Source organism: Pygoscelis adeliae, unplaced genomic scaffold (genome assembly GCF_000699105.1).
Source record: "Pygoscelis adeliae isolate BGI_AS28 unplaced genomic scaffold, ASM69910v1 Scaffold373, whole genome shotgun sequence".
Classification (NCBI taxonomy): domain Eukaryota; kingdom Metazoa; phylum Chordata; class Aves; order Sphenisciformes; family Spheniscidae; genus Pygoscelis; species Pygoscelis adeliae.
Genome location: NW_008824370.1, coordinates 154,691 through 167,046, shown reverse-complemented (window position 1 = coordinate 167,046; position 12,356 = coordinate 154,691). Strand labels below are relative to the sequence as shown.

Below are 12,356 nucleotides of genomic sequence, written 5' to 3'. Positions count from 1 at the left end.
GGGAGTGTGTTGCAGACCTGCCGAGGGGGGGGAGCAGGCTGTGAAGGGAGGAGGGTGGCGGGGAGAAGGCTGTGGAGGAAGGGTTGTGGAAAACAGCCCGCGGACGCAGGAAGGCCCGGGGTAGCGCTGAATCTTGCTGGGAAATACAGCTCTGATGTGTGGGGTCAGCAGGCGCTAAGGAGGGGCTGAGGTGGGTGTCGCAGGACAGCGATAGGGAAGGAGTCGGGAGCTGGGTGGGAAGTGGGGGAGTGATGGTGAGACAATGGGGCACAGTGGAGCGGGGGGCTGAGGCGGCTCTGTCAGCCTGAGGACCTGTGGTGTAGGAGGCTTCCCTCCTGTCATTCCCTCCTAGGAAGACACATGTGCCTGTGGGGCTCATTGGGGGGCCAGAGAGGATGAACTGGGCGTGAAGGGGTTGGAACAGTTTTTCCCTATTCCCTGGAAGATCGTGCTGTTTGCCTCTGAAAGAGGATTTGAAGGGAGTTAGATACCTAAGGCTTGTAATGTGACTGAAGGCAAGAGCTGGTTGGTGTTCCGTGAAAATGCAACATAAGAGGACTAGGTATCTCTGGATTATGCTGGACCTAAGGCATTATCTCGAATTCCTTGATATTTGTTGTGTAATTGTGGGAAGTACTCCTCGCTTCGCCTTTGTGTAAGGAGGTTAATGTTGTTTTGTGGAGGATTGAGACTTTCCATTTTTAAAGTCATGCTGAAGCTTCTGAAGGGAATGGAAAGCGGTAAAGATCAAGTTAGCTGTCTAGCATTATAAGGAGGGGACTTTGTGGTCAGGGTGTGCAGTAGTACGGTTTGTTAATCCCTGGAAAGGTATTTTTTCTTCTTTTTCTTCCTTTCCTCCCTTTTCCTCCTTTGCCTATATAAGTATTGATGGGAAAAATGTTTCTCATGTGCATAAATGACCAAGAAGACTGGGAACACCTCAGCATCTGGACTGAGTGATGACACAACCCCACCGACACTTTTCCTTTGGCTTGTCCATTGTGGATTTCTGTCTCTGAGCGAAGGGTTTGGGCAAGGAACAGGGGTCTGCGTTGGGTAAGACCGTTCCTTCCAGAAAGGAAGCCAGGCAGAGGAGAAGCTGTGTGATAAAGATCCCATGTTCCATTCTTGATGGCGTTGGGAAAATAAAAAAGCTCAAGCTGTTACTGTCTTACTGGGGAATTCCAAGTAAAATTATTTAAAAATTTTGAAAAAGTGTAAATGTCACTATTTCCAGTAGTCAAGTGGTGTCATTATCTTCCTGCTTATTCCCTATTTCCATCTGTTGCCTTGGTTGTTTTAGATTAGGTCCAGATCCTGTGGCTTGTCTCCAAGCAGGCTGATTTCTGCAGCTGAAAAGAGGGAGTTTTATGATTTGGGCTCTCGACTGCAAGTTTCTGGGTTAAAGAAATGCATCTGTGGCACCCAGCCCTGTGGGACTTCAGCCCTGGCTGGGTTTGCACGGGAAGTTTGCCATAGACATTACCAGATCAGTGTAGCTGACCGAGATTAGATCTTGACAGAGCTCTCTGTGGTTTTGTGGATGTATGTATATCCCTCTAAAGAGTGATTTATGCACAGGGGCTGTTGTTCACGCACCTAAGGATTACACAGAGTGACAGGATACAAATACTTGGAGTAACTTGCGCTACCTCACATGCTGACAGCAAAGTGAGTCAGAAGGAAGGGAAACCTCCCGTTCTGGAGGTTGCACCATACTTTTGCATCATCTCTGTAAATCAGCGTGTGAGGATGCAGGCATCCCTCGTCCAACCGTAGGATGTCCCCTGCAGTTCTGCTTTAGGAGCAGGCCTGTCTCAGTCAGGGTTTCTGTGCTGAAACCTTGTCATCCTTTCCTGAAGATTACTTTTTCCTGAGTATAGGATTCTTTCCAGATAAAACATCTCTTTTCTTCCCTTGCTGCCCAAATCTATGCGGAAGCCACGCTGTTGAAGCCTGCTTAGTGTGTGTTGTCTTCAGCGACACTGAGTAGAAAGGCAGAATTACCCCTGGAATGGGGTAGGCTCTGTGGGTATAACTTCGCAGCCAAGAGCTTGTTTAGGGTCTGCTGAGGTTTCTGAATATTGCGTGACTTGTGTTCTGTGCAGTCGTCTCGCAGTGTGGACACACCATCGGCCTGAAATTCAGTGAGTCCCACTCTCCTGCTATTTAAATATACAGTAGAAAAGGTGTTACAAAGGAAAACATAGGTTAATGCAGAAATTAGGTATAATTGCTGTTTCTGGGTCATCCACCAATTTACATTTCTTCCAGTAGTCAACTACAGATGGCAAAAATACCGGGGAGAGAGAAGACACGTTTCTGAGACAATCCTCTCCGCAGACAAGCAGTCTGTGTCCTGCGGGAGCAGCCCTCCCCACCAGCCGTTCGCCGTCCGACTCCGCAAGGGCTCTGACTTCTCTGGTGCCGCTGTCATAGAAACGCTGAAGATTCATCCCCGTGGTTCTGAAATATCCCTTTTCACAACGGCACTGGCTCCTCCCTCCTCGAGCTTTCCAAACACAGGCACTTTGTGAAGCTGGGTTACTTCAGAGTCACCAGAAGTCATTTTCTGGGATGTTCTCCGTGTTGCTATGACAGCAGCAGAGTACTTGCCACCCGTGCTGATATCAACAGCAAAGCTTTAGTGCAAGGATCTGTTTTCAACAACATGTGTCACCTCCGCGCTTGTTAAGTCAGTATTGATGGGAGAGAGCTACATCACAAGTTATGACATAATTTAAGCCCTTTTGGGCTACTTCTGAGATATCCAGGGACTTCTACAGATAAAAAGTTCCTTTTCGCTTACTGTCTTTTTGCTTTTGAAAAGTTCTAGTGACTAGGATTCTTACTATTTCAGATTGGGTTTTTAATCTTGTAAATATTTAGTGATTTCCCCCCCACCTCAAATGTAGAAGTACACGTCAGACTGTTAAACTGAAGGGGAAGCAAAGATACAGAAGATAAGGCCTATTTTTCAAACACACGGTATCTGAATTTTTGGGTCCGTCGGTGCTTCTATGCTCAGTCAATAAGATTTGAGTCTGATTTTTTTTTTTTCTTTTCTTTTTCCCCCTCCCCCTCCCCAAAATGCTGAGCACACATCTCCAAGTGAAACGTACGCTTAGCATATCTTAAACTTGGACCCACAAAGCAGCTAGGAGCCGTCAATATCCACTTCTGGTTTGATTTACTTGCAGAAAGACCCCCCAGAAAAGGCAGCAGGAGAATTAGAAGTCTGTCTTGACTCTTGAACTTAAGTTTAGATCATCAGCAAGCATTGCAGAAAGCAGGATGCTGTGAGATTCCTGAGCTTCTTGATGAATTGGCGTCAGATGTCCAGGTCTCTGTTCCTGCTCTGTCCATTATTACATAGGAATTAACAAAATAAATGTTTGTGTGATCATTAAATTAGTCATAACCACAAGAATTTATTCAGTCGCCTAATGCAAAAATACAGCAAGCAGAGAAGTCTGGCTCCTCCTGTGGCGTAGCTGTAATGCATCTCTTCATGCTTCAGTGTCTAAAAAGCCTTCATTCTCTGGTCGTGCCTTAATGTGCTGCCTCATCGCTGTAGCTTGTATGTGATAATTTTGCTCCTGTATTTTTGTAGCTTTTGTCTTTCAGAGAAGCTTGAACGGAAGGCTAATCAGCGTAATTTTTAATTGTTAATTTGGCTCACTCTCTGAAGCTGATTAGATGACCTTGCCAAGGAATCAGTGGGGAATTGTTAGAGCGAAGCGAGCTAGCTCAGTGAACTGCCAGCACTCTGGCGCGGTGCCACCCTTGCTATTTATAGACTTGTAAGAAGAGTCAAGCACTGAAGACAGCTCCTGATTTGAGTACCAGATGACTCGCACACTGACCTGAAGCAGAGTTACTGCCCGGGAGCTGCAGAAGTCTGATGAGCAGAACTCCGTTTTTCAAGTCATTCAGTGCTAGTTTCTTTCTCATCCGCTTATTTAAAGCCGCCTGCAATTCCTGCATTTCCCGATCAGTAAGTGCTATAAAGGCTGTGTACTTTACTTCTATAGATTTGTAAGTACTTCGGTTTCTATCCTCTGCCCAGTGACATGTGAAACTCATTATTGCTGTAGCTGTGTCATTTATCACTTCTCAGCGTGATTGTTTCTGTAGTGGATCTTGCTTGCAGTTCTGCCCTCAGCCCTGACCTGAGAAGTCTTGCATTGACTTCTCTTTTATTGGGTTACAGTAAATGCAGAAGGACTGTTATCAGCATTTACATAGTTCAGCTGCAAAGCTAGAGTTTTTAACTAGGTGCTTTAAAATTCTTGATGCTCTCTCTTATCTGAAATGCTCGATGATAAATTGGGTGTAACACAATTCAGCTGTCACTGGTATGCTGACAAAGCATGACTCTTCAAGCCTGTGCCAGACCCATCTCTTTCTGTACAAAATAAACCTTGGCTTGTCTTTCTAACAACAGATCAAATCAGGGAGGCTAAACCAGAGCTCCAAAGCCTCTCAAACTTCTCCTGCTGCCCATTTTCTGCTTTTTGGTCACTGTGAGCAGCATCTTTACCTGACCAGTCACTTAGGACTGCTAAATAAGCATTTTCAGCCTGGAGGCTAAGATACATACCCAAGTTTGTTTCTAACACCAGACTTCATATTGTTTAGTGTACGTAGGATATATTGTTTTCTATTCTCTTCATACAGCTAGAACCTTTGTCCGGACTATCATTGTCTCACTCTTGATTATTGCCACATCCTTCCCTCTGCCCTTGAGGACGGTAATCTTGCCCTGCCTGTATCTTCGCAGAATGCTGCTGCAAAGGTTGTTTCCCCAGCCACGGCTGTTAATGCTCTCTGTGCCATCCTCCAGTGGCTCTTCTTTCCACACCTCATTGCATCTATGCATAGCTTCATTTTTAAAGCCATTCTTACTCCGTCCCCACTGTCTGTCTTCTCATTTCATTGCTGTGAAATCTGTTTTTACCTCTCAGCAGCTCATGATGCCAGCCTTCCTCACTCCTTCAGAATATTTGGTGGGTTTAGTGAATTGTAATTGACTTCTTAGCAAGATTTAAAAAATCAAAATAAAAAGTGACCCTCCTCCAAACAACAATTAGAAATACACAAAGTCCAAAACTTTCCACATAGGACATTATTTTGCGCAATTTTTAAACTTGTATTTAGGTGCAAAATTGAATATTAATGCTTTCCAGGCTTGGAGCTTGGAGAGTAAGTATACATTAAGATAATTTCAAGCAGCATTGGAATAGTTCTCTCCTGCCTGCTTTAGAGCAAACAGATGTTTGCACATCAGTAGTCTGTACAGAGAAGTTACCAACTGGGTGGTGGGGCTGTTTGTTCACCGAGCTATCAACTCTCAAGTTAAAATCCAAGTAAAATATAAGCTATTCTGTCTGTCTCCAAATCTGCTAGAATAAATACAGATTCTGTGATGAGTTCAGTGCAGTGGGCTATTGACAATCAGATTTTAAATGGGTAGATGTACCTTCTTGTAGGATATGTTACTCTGGGAGAAATAAGGCACTTATTGTATGGAAGCAATGGTTATAGATCTATGTAGAAGTCATGGGGGAACAGAGTTGATTGACTTACTGACTCTTATCTCTTTTGCAGTTGGTGTATCCTTATGACTTTAGACTAACAGAGAAAGAGGTAATAACTATTTTTATTTTCTTTTTTTTCCTAGTTTTAAAGATCCTGAGCAGCGGTGATGGAGGTTTTCTTACTCTGTGTTTTTGTTTGTTGCAGAAAACTAGTATCTGCTACTTGTCCTTCCCAGACTCCTACTCAGGTAGGTAGCATCTGTTGGCCTTGCCTGCAGCCTGCGGGACGGTTCGTTGCCGTTGTGAAAGAAATGGGTTCATGATGGAAAGAGCGAGTCATCGCCTCTAATGCAGCAGAGACTGATGGGCTGTATCTTCCAGAACTGTGACATCAAGGAGCACACAGCCCTTAGGTCTGAACAAAGAGGCTTCTTGTCATTTTGATTGCTCTCTGGATATAGAATCTGCGATCTAGTGGGTGACAGGACAATTACTTGATAAGCTTGCACACTCATGCTTCGCTTGTGCCAATAAAATATAAAAAAAAGCCACGAAGGGTGGGTAGCCTGAGGTTTGCAGCTGTTGACTGTCAGCATTTCTGTGTTTCTGAGTGAAGTGCTCGGTGAAGAGAAGCAGATGGGGAGAGGATGCTTTCACAGTGGAAGTATTCCCAAAGTTTGTATTTATAAATCAGAAAGGTGGCAATAAGAAATAAGCATGTTAATTCGTTCCAGTACCTGTTTCTTTAAGACTGGTTCTTGACTGTTAGTTTTCTACAGCTTTGCGTAGTTTAGTTTTAAGTGTTTTTAAGGTTGTACTTTCACTAGTTTCTCAGAGCTTAGTGAACACTCAGGCTAAATGTCCCTTTTATTAAAGTAAATTATTTACTAATATTAATATCTTCATAACACACACAACAGTCTTTACTCTTCTTTGGAGCATAGCATCTGCAAACAGCGGGAAGGAGTATGTCCCCTTACCCCGTTGTAGTGCCTTAGTCTGTTTAGCCGTGGTTTTCGTTCAGTGAGCTTAGCGTGTTTAACTCTTTCCTCATAGCTGACCTCTTTGTACGTACTCAGCCCTACTCCTTCTGCCCATCCAACTGATGAAACCTCCTGAGGACTTCATGCTTCTTTTTTTCCTGCTGTACAAAGTATGCTGGCAGGGGGTGAGCAGTATAGTGTGACCTGGGAGGTGCCCGGCTGTGGTGCTTGTCTAGGTCATTTGCTAGAACTATTGTGCAGGGGATTGTCGTTAAAATCAGTGTTTGTGTCATCTTGGATTAAGGCTGTTTGTAGGTTTTTTAGTACTGTGGATAAGAAGTGGCTGCAGTTACTCAGGATTGATGATAGTGGCCGATGTCTGTAAGTTTCCCAGCAATGGCCTGGCAAGGTTTAGCTTAATGACACCAGTTCTTGTGTTCAGCTATGTGTTCTTCCTGTCTTGCACTGGGTTTTTGGGGTTTATGCTGTTACTCTCCACTTCATTTTCAGTTTTGGAGTTCCTTGTAAATCAGCATCCCTGTTTATGTCAGCATTTCAGATTTAAGCAATTTTCAGGTTTCTCTTTACTGAAACTTCTTCCTGAGCATTTGTGATCTTCTCTGTCTCAGGTGGCCTGGGGGATACTCAATTTAGCTTCCGCCTTCGTCAGTCTGGGGGACAGAGGACCACTCATTACGAGGATGATGGCGAGTACAATAGAGAAGCACCCCTAACGCTGCAGGTCAGTTGCATTTCAGTGCACTACTTATACCTGCTAAGCAAACAGTAGTGTTTTTGAGTTAAAAGCCAAATATACTTTTGATTTGTTTTCTGTGCATAAAACACTCATTTGCTCTGGCCATGGGAATAGTCAGAAAAGGAGAAAGCTTTCAGCACAGGGACTTAGTTCCACGTTAATACTCATAGAGGGCCATGTTGAGAATCCCAGCTACTCTGAGAGATGAAACCAAATCAGGGAACCCCAGATTAGAGCAGTGGTCATGTCCAGCTAGAGCGAAAAGATAAATGGTGGCACACAGGTGACATCCAACAGAGTGCACGGCTACCTGTGCATGTTTGTATGAGGCAAGACAAGAATATCTTTGTCTGTGGTAAATTAGAAGTTTACCTCTTTCGTTGAGGGATGATAGTTCTTTTTATTTGTTGCAGGATCTATGTGTATAAAACCAGCCGGAATAATTGGCATGCAGCAAATCCACACTTTGGCTTGCGATATGCGGGCTGGTTTAACCGTACCCAAGCACTAGTATCAGGAGTGTCTGTTAGTTGTGGTCTTTCCATCAGTGGACTGTCTGTCCATTTCATGCAGAGAAGGGATGTGCTGGGCACTGTTGCTTCTTTTAATTGAGCAGATGGCCATCTCATCAACTTGTCCTCTTCTGCTTTCTCCTTTGAGGTGATGCTTCCTGTGCATATGCCTTTTTAACACTTCTGCGATCTTTTTGTGATATGCTTTTGTGATTTGCAGTCTAGAAATGGATTGCTGGTCTAAGAGGGAGTAGGAGGATTTCTTTTCTTGAATTCTGGTCTAGAGATTTTTTTAGCTTGCATACATCTTTACTGCTTTGTAGCAATCGGACACTGCCTCACAGATTCACCTAGCTTTAAAGAAGTAAGGGAAGTAAAACTGCCAAAGAACTGGATTCTGTTGTGGAAAAACAGTATTTGGGAAGAGAAAGGTGCCTTAAACTGTGGAGCCTGTGGGGCTTCAAAAAATGGTATTAAGGGTGGTCTTTGTGTTCGGCACTGATAACTATCCTTCCTCCTTGATGTCTGCGGGAACTTAGAAGGCACAGCGCGTTTGAAATGATCACTGGGGATTTGTATTAAATCTGTTAGTTTTCATGGATGCTACGAAGGAAGCATCATTCAGCTTTGTGCTTCATCCTGAGCAAAGTTTGACCAGTACTGCCTTAAATGCCTGACTAAAGAGGACTGCAATGGGTATGGTAAGAGGACATTTCCTCCTCTCAGATGATGATGTATTCCTTCCTCGACAATACATTATCCTCTAGCTGGCAAAGAAACCTGACAGTCAGAGCACATCAGCGGCAGCATGGGGTGCCAGGGTTGGCTCAGCTGGTCATATTAGTGGAAACCTCAATTAACCCTTTAGATGATGGCCCTGAAGGTGCTGCAGAAAGGGGCTAGTGAACGGTGCTACCTGGGGGCTGTAACGTTTTGTGAGTTTAGTTGTTTGGATCTCCTCTCTATCTTCCCATTTGGTAAACTCTCCCAGATAGCTGAGCCTGGATAACTTCGGTAAACAGGAGGGAGTGCTGTAATTGTATCACAGCAGGAGTGAGGTGTGTTGTTTCGTCGGTGGCTGGAGGGAGTTTGGCGATAGCAGTAATCGGTTTCTCAATAACAGCATTGTTGGTCTCTCTTGCAGCGGGAGTCAGCTCATTACTTTGGTTATGTGTACTTCAGGCAAGTCAAGGACAGCTCGATGAAGAGAGGTTATTTTCAGAAGGTGAGTACTGAAACCAGATAGCTCGCTACTCTCAAGTGGTACGTAGCTGTGAAAAGGCACCTATCCATAGCTGTAAAATAGCACCACTTCCTACGTGACACCCACAGTGTTTCTGCAGGAAACAGCAAAGGTCACGGAGAACAGGAATACATGGAAAGTGTAATTCCAAACAAACCTGGATGCGGTTGCTATGGTGTGTTAATCACATGAGCGGTGACCTGCTGTCTGAATCATGAGATCCTGAAGTACGCGAACATTTGCTTCAGTATGTACTCTAGTGTCACAGATAGTGAGAGGATATACTTCGTTATTGCAGTCTGTGCTAGTTATAACTTAACCCTACTCTTATTATTGCTTTAATTGTTCTTCTTCCTAGTAGCCATCTGGGAATGGATTTCCTGATGGGCTGATTGCTTCTAACTAGCAGCAGTGACACTGCTGGTACCTCACCGACCTTGTCTCTTACCATAAGTTCCTTTGACACAGACACTGGGAAAAATACTATAAATGGCATGTTTATTTCAGCATAAATATGCAAAGTGCTTTGTATTATTCAGACAGGTAGTTATGGTCACTGCCTGAAAGAGAGCGAAATTTCAGATGACTTCTAGAGAAGGAAAATATTTTTCTTTGATCCTAAGATCCATTTTTCTCCATGTATCCATGGAATGACTCTTTCAGTAGTGTTTTTTCACATCAAAAGATAAAATGCCATCCTCTCAAACAAATGAACTTTTGAACACCTGCTCTCCAAAGAGCAATGCTTCATAATAGATCGGTCTGGTAACTTGCTGGAAGATGGGGACACCATTCTGTCCCAGCAGTTACTTGGCCTGCTGTGCTTTCTCTCCTCCACCTCTAGGCAGTGACATGGAGTTTCTTTCAAAGAGACACGCTAATACAGAAATGAGTTTCTTCATCTCCGCTAAAGCAGTGGATGGATCACTCAAAAAGTTGGAGGATTAGAGAAACTGGACAACACGGGGACCTGCCGAACAGATATTTATACCAGGCTAATGCGCTTGCTCCTTGGTAGACTTACAAAAGTAGTGGGCATATTGAATTCCTCCCTGAAGTATATTGTCACGCTTGGGTGGGATTTTTTTTATTTCAAATGGCAAAGTTTTGGGTTGGAAAGGAGTGTTTAAATGAGTATTGCAGAAATTTTCATGGGATCCTAATTAATGTATTCATTAATGATTAGAGGAGGAGAATAATCAGCATAGTAATGAAAACCCCCAGTGAGACTGGGTTGAAAAAGTTAAAAATAGTGATATGTTTCATAAAGAAGCATTAGAAAGAAGCTGAAACAGCAACAAAAAAAGGCATTGCTGAAAACAAATTGGCATTATTCAAGTTGCTTTGTTTCTTCTTCCCCAGAATTCCTTTATTTTATTTATCTACCTAATTTCAGTTTCAGTGGTCTGCTCCTTTGCACTTCTCCATCTGAAATGGTTGTTTTGGTAGCTTTGAACCTATTGGCAATGCATTTTTGTTTTTCCTCCAGATGATCTTTTGCTAGGTCACAAACTCGGCCCTCTTAGTTGCGGTGCCTCCCTGGTAGAAGCTACCAGCTGTGCTTATTCATTACACAAAAACCTCCTTGCCTGCGTGGATACCCAGGGTCTCCCAAAGCCTGAGGGTTCAACAACGAGGTAGCTAGCAAGAATTCCACCAGTAAAAGTGCTGCTTTTGAGCTCTTTCACGTTTTTGATGTTGGTTTTTAAGCGTAGTCCTCTACTAAGCAGTATAAGTATATGCAGTGCTAGAAATGATCTTGTCAGGGGGTCTCTGACTCCTAAATGTATCTTTTTTCAGTCTTTGGTGCTGGTGTCACGCCTTCCATATGTGAACTTGTTCCAGTCATTGCTGCAGCTGATTGCTCCGGAATATTTTGACAAGCTGGAGCCATGCCTGGAGGCAGGTGAGCAGTCAGATGTAGGAGGGAGGGTTTGCGTATTGAAATCTTTCAGCGGTTTTATCAGGAAGTTCCTGAAAGACAGCTGAAATGTTCCAAATTAGTTCATTCTGGAACAAATTCCAACGGGGAAAAACTTTCATCCAAGTGGTTGGCTTGTCAAAATTATAAACAGCTGTAAAGGATGCATTAATGGGAAATGTCTGACAACCTTAATAGATGATGCTGTCAGTTTTGCATACAATGTATTCCCAGAGAGAGGAAAAAACTGCTAATGCTACATCCCTGTCTAGGTCTTTATTGCACTATTCAACTTAATCGTGATTTATCAACAGTATAGTGATGCTGGGCCTGCACTGGGAATAGTGGTGCAGACGTAAGTCTGGTGTCTGACCTAAACTTGCACAATTATTTGATAGAGTGTGTGTTTGCAGCTAGCCAGGGGGACATGCGAACTAGGAATGAGCGATAATTAAATTGGCAGAACTCATAGGACCAGCTGAATTAGCTGTATTGACCTCCAGGTTAAACTTTTTTCTTTACCTGTGTCCCTGCAGTGTGCAATGAGATTGATCAGTTGCCACCTCCTGTGCCAGGACAGACTCTGAACCTTCCAGTGATGGGAGTTGTCATTCAGGTACTCGTTGCTGATTTGTACTCAGCAGCAGACTGAGGCAAACAGGGAAGTGGAACATGTATTCCCTTTTCTTCTGGATGTTAAAATTGCTGCTTACTCTAGATTCTTTCCCTTTATTCCTAACCTCTGTGCGATTAAAATTGATAATTGAGGAAGCTTTCTCACGTGGATGGTTGTTAGGGAAGAAAGCAAAGTGTGTGTGCATGCTGACCAATTCCATCTCCCTGGATAATCTGTCTGTTCTTATTTGTGATCTAGGTGAGAATCCCATCGAGGGTGGATAAGCCAGGATCAAGCCCAGTGAAGCAGTTCAATCAAGAGGTGAGATGAAGTGTGGTGCGACACAAGCCAGTGATGAGCACAATCTAGACTACTAGGGAAGGAGGGTGGAGAAGAACTGGAACTCTTTCAGCCTTATCCTGTTTGAGTCCATTTTGGCCTGGGATTAATGTGGTTTAAGCTACCCATCTGGTTCAAACCGCACGCTCTCATGCTTGTGTCTTTCAAAACAGGAGACTCTGCACAGAATTTGTGTGCTTCAAGTTACGTATGTGCATTGTTCTCACAATTTTTGTTCACCTTGCCTTTCCTGGGAATTCATGCATAGGTAGGTCTCCATGAGACCCTGCCTTAGTCTTCTGTGTTGTTTTGCATCATTTGCTGTCTGAGCACCTTTACTGCTTTTATTCAGCTTTGATTTTGATTCTTGTTCTGTCGTGATTTAACCCCAATTGGCAACTAGGCACCACACAGCCGCTTGCTCACCCTCCCCACCCCCCCGGCG

General features: G+C 43.8%; 1 protein-coding gene across 2 annotated transcripts in view; it reads left to right on the top strand.

Annotated features, from left to right (window-relative positions):
- The first annotated feature begins 3,077 nt into the window (after positions 1–3,077).
- Positions 3,078–12,356, top strand: part of DENND6B (DENN/MADD domain containing 6B) — a 20,524-nt gene continuing 11,245 nt past the window's right edge. Inside the window, exons 1-9 of one of the 2 annotated variants that reach the window (XM_009320082.1) lie at positions 3,078–3,343; positions 3,614–3,997; positions 5,611–5,649; positions 5,746–5,788; positions 7,153–7,265; positions 8,937–9,017; positions 10,836–10,941; positions 11,493–11,572; positions 11,831–11,893. In XM_009320082.1, the coding sequence (XP_009318357.1) occupies positions 3,905–3,997; positions 5,611–5,649; positions 5,746–5,788; positions 7,153–7,265; positions 8,937–9,017; positions 10,836–10,941; positions 11,493–11,572; positions 11,831–11,893 (618 nt within the window). In that variant the 5' untranslated portion in view covers positions 3,078–3,343; positions 3,614–3,904. Of the gene's footprint in view, positions 3,998–5,610; positions 5,650–5,745; positions 5,789–7,152; positions 7,266–8,936; positions 9,018–10,835; positions 10,942–11,492; positions 11,573–11,830; positions 11,894–12,356 lie in introns of both variants that reach the window. The other variant, XM_009320081.1, reaches the window with a different exon arrangement.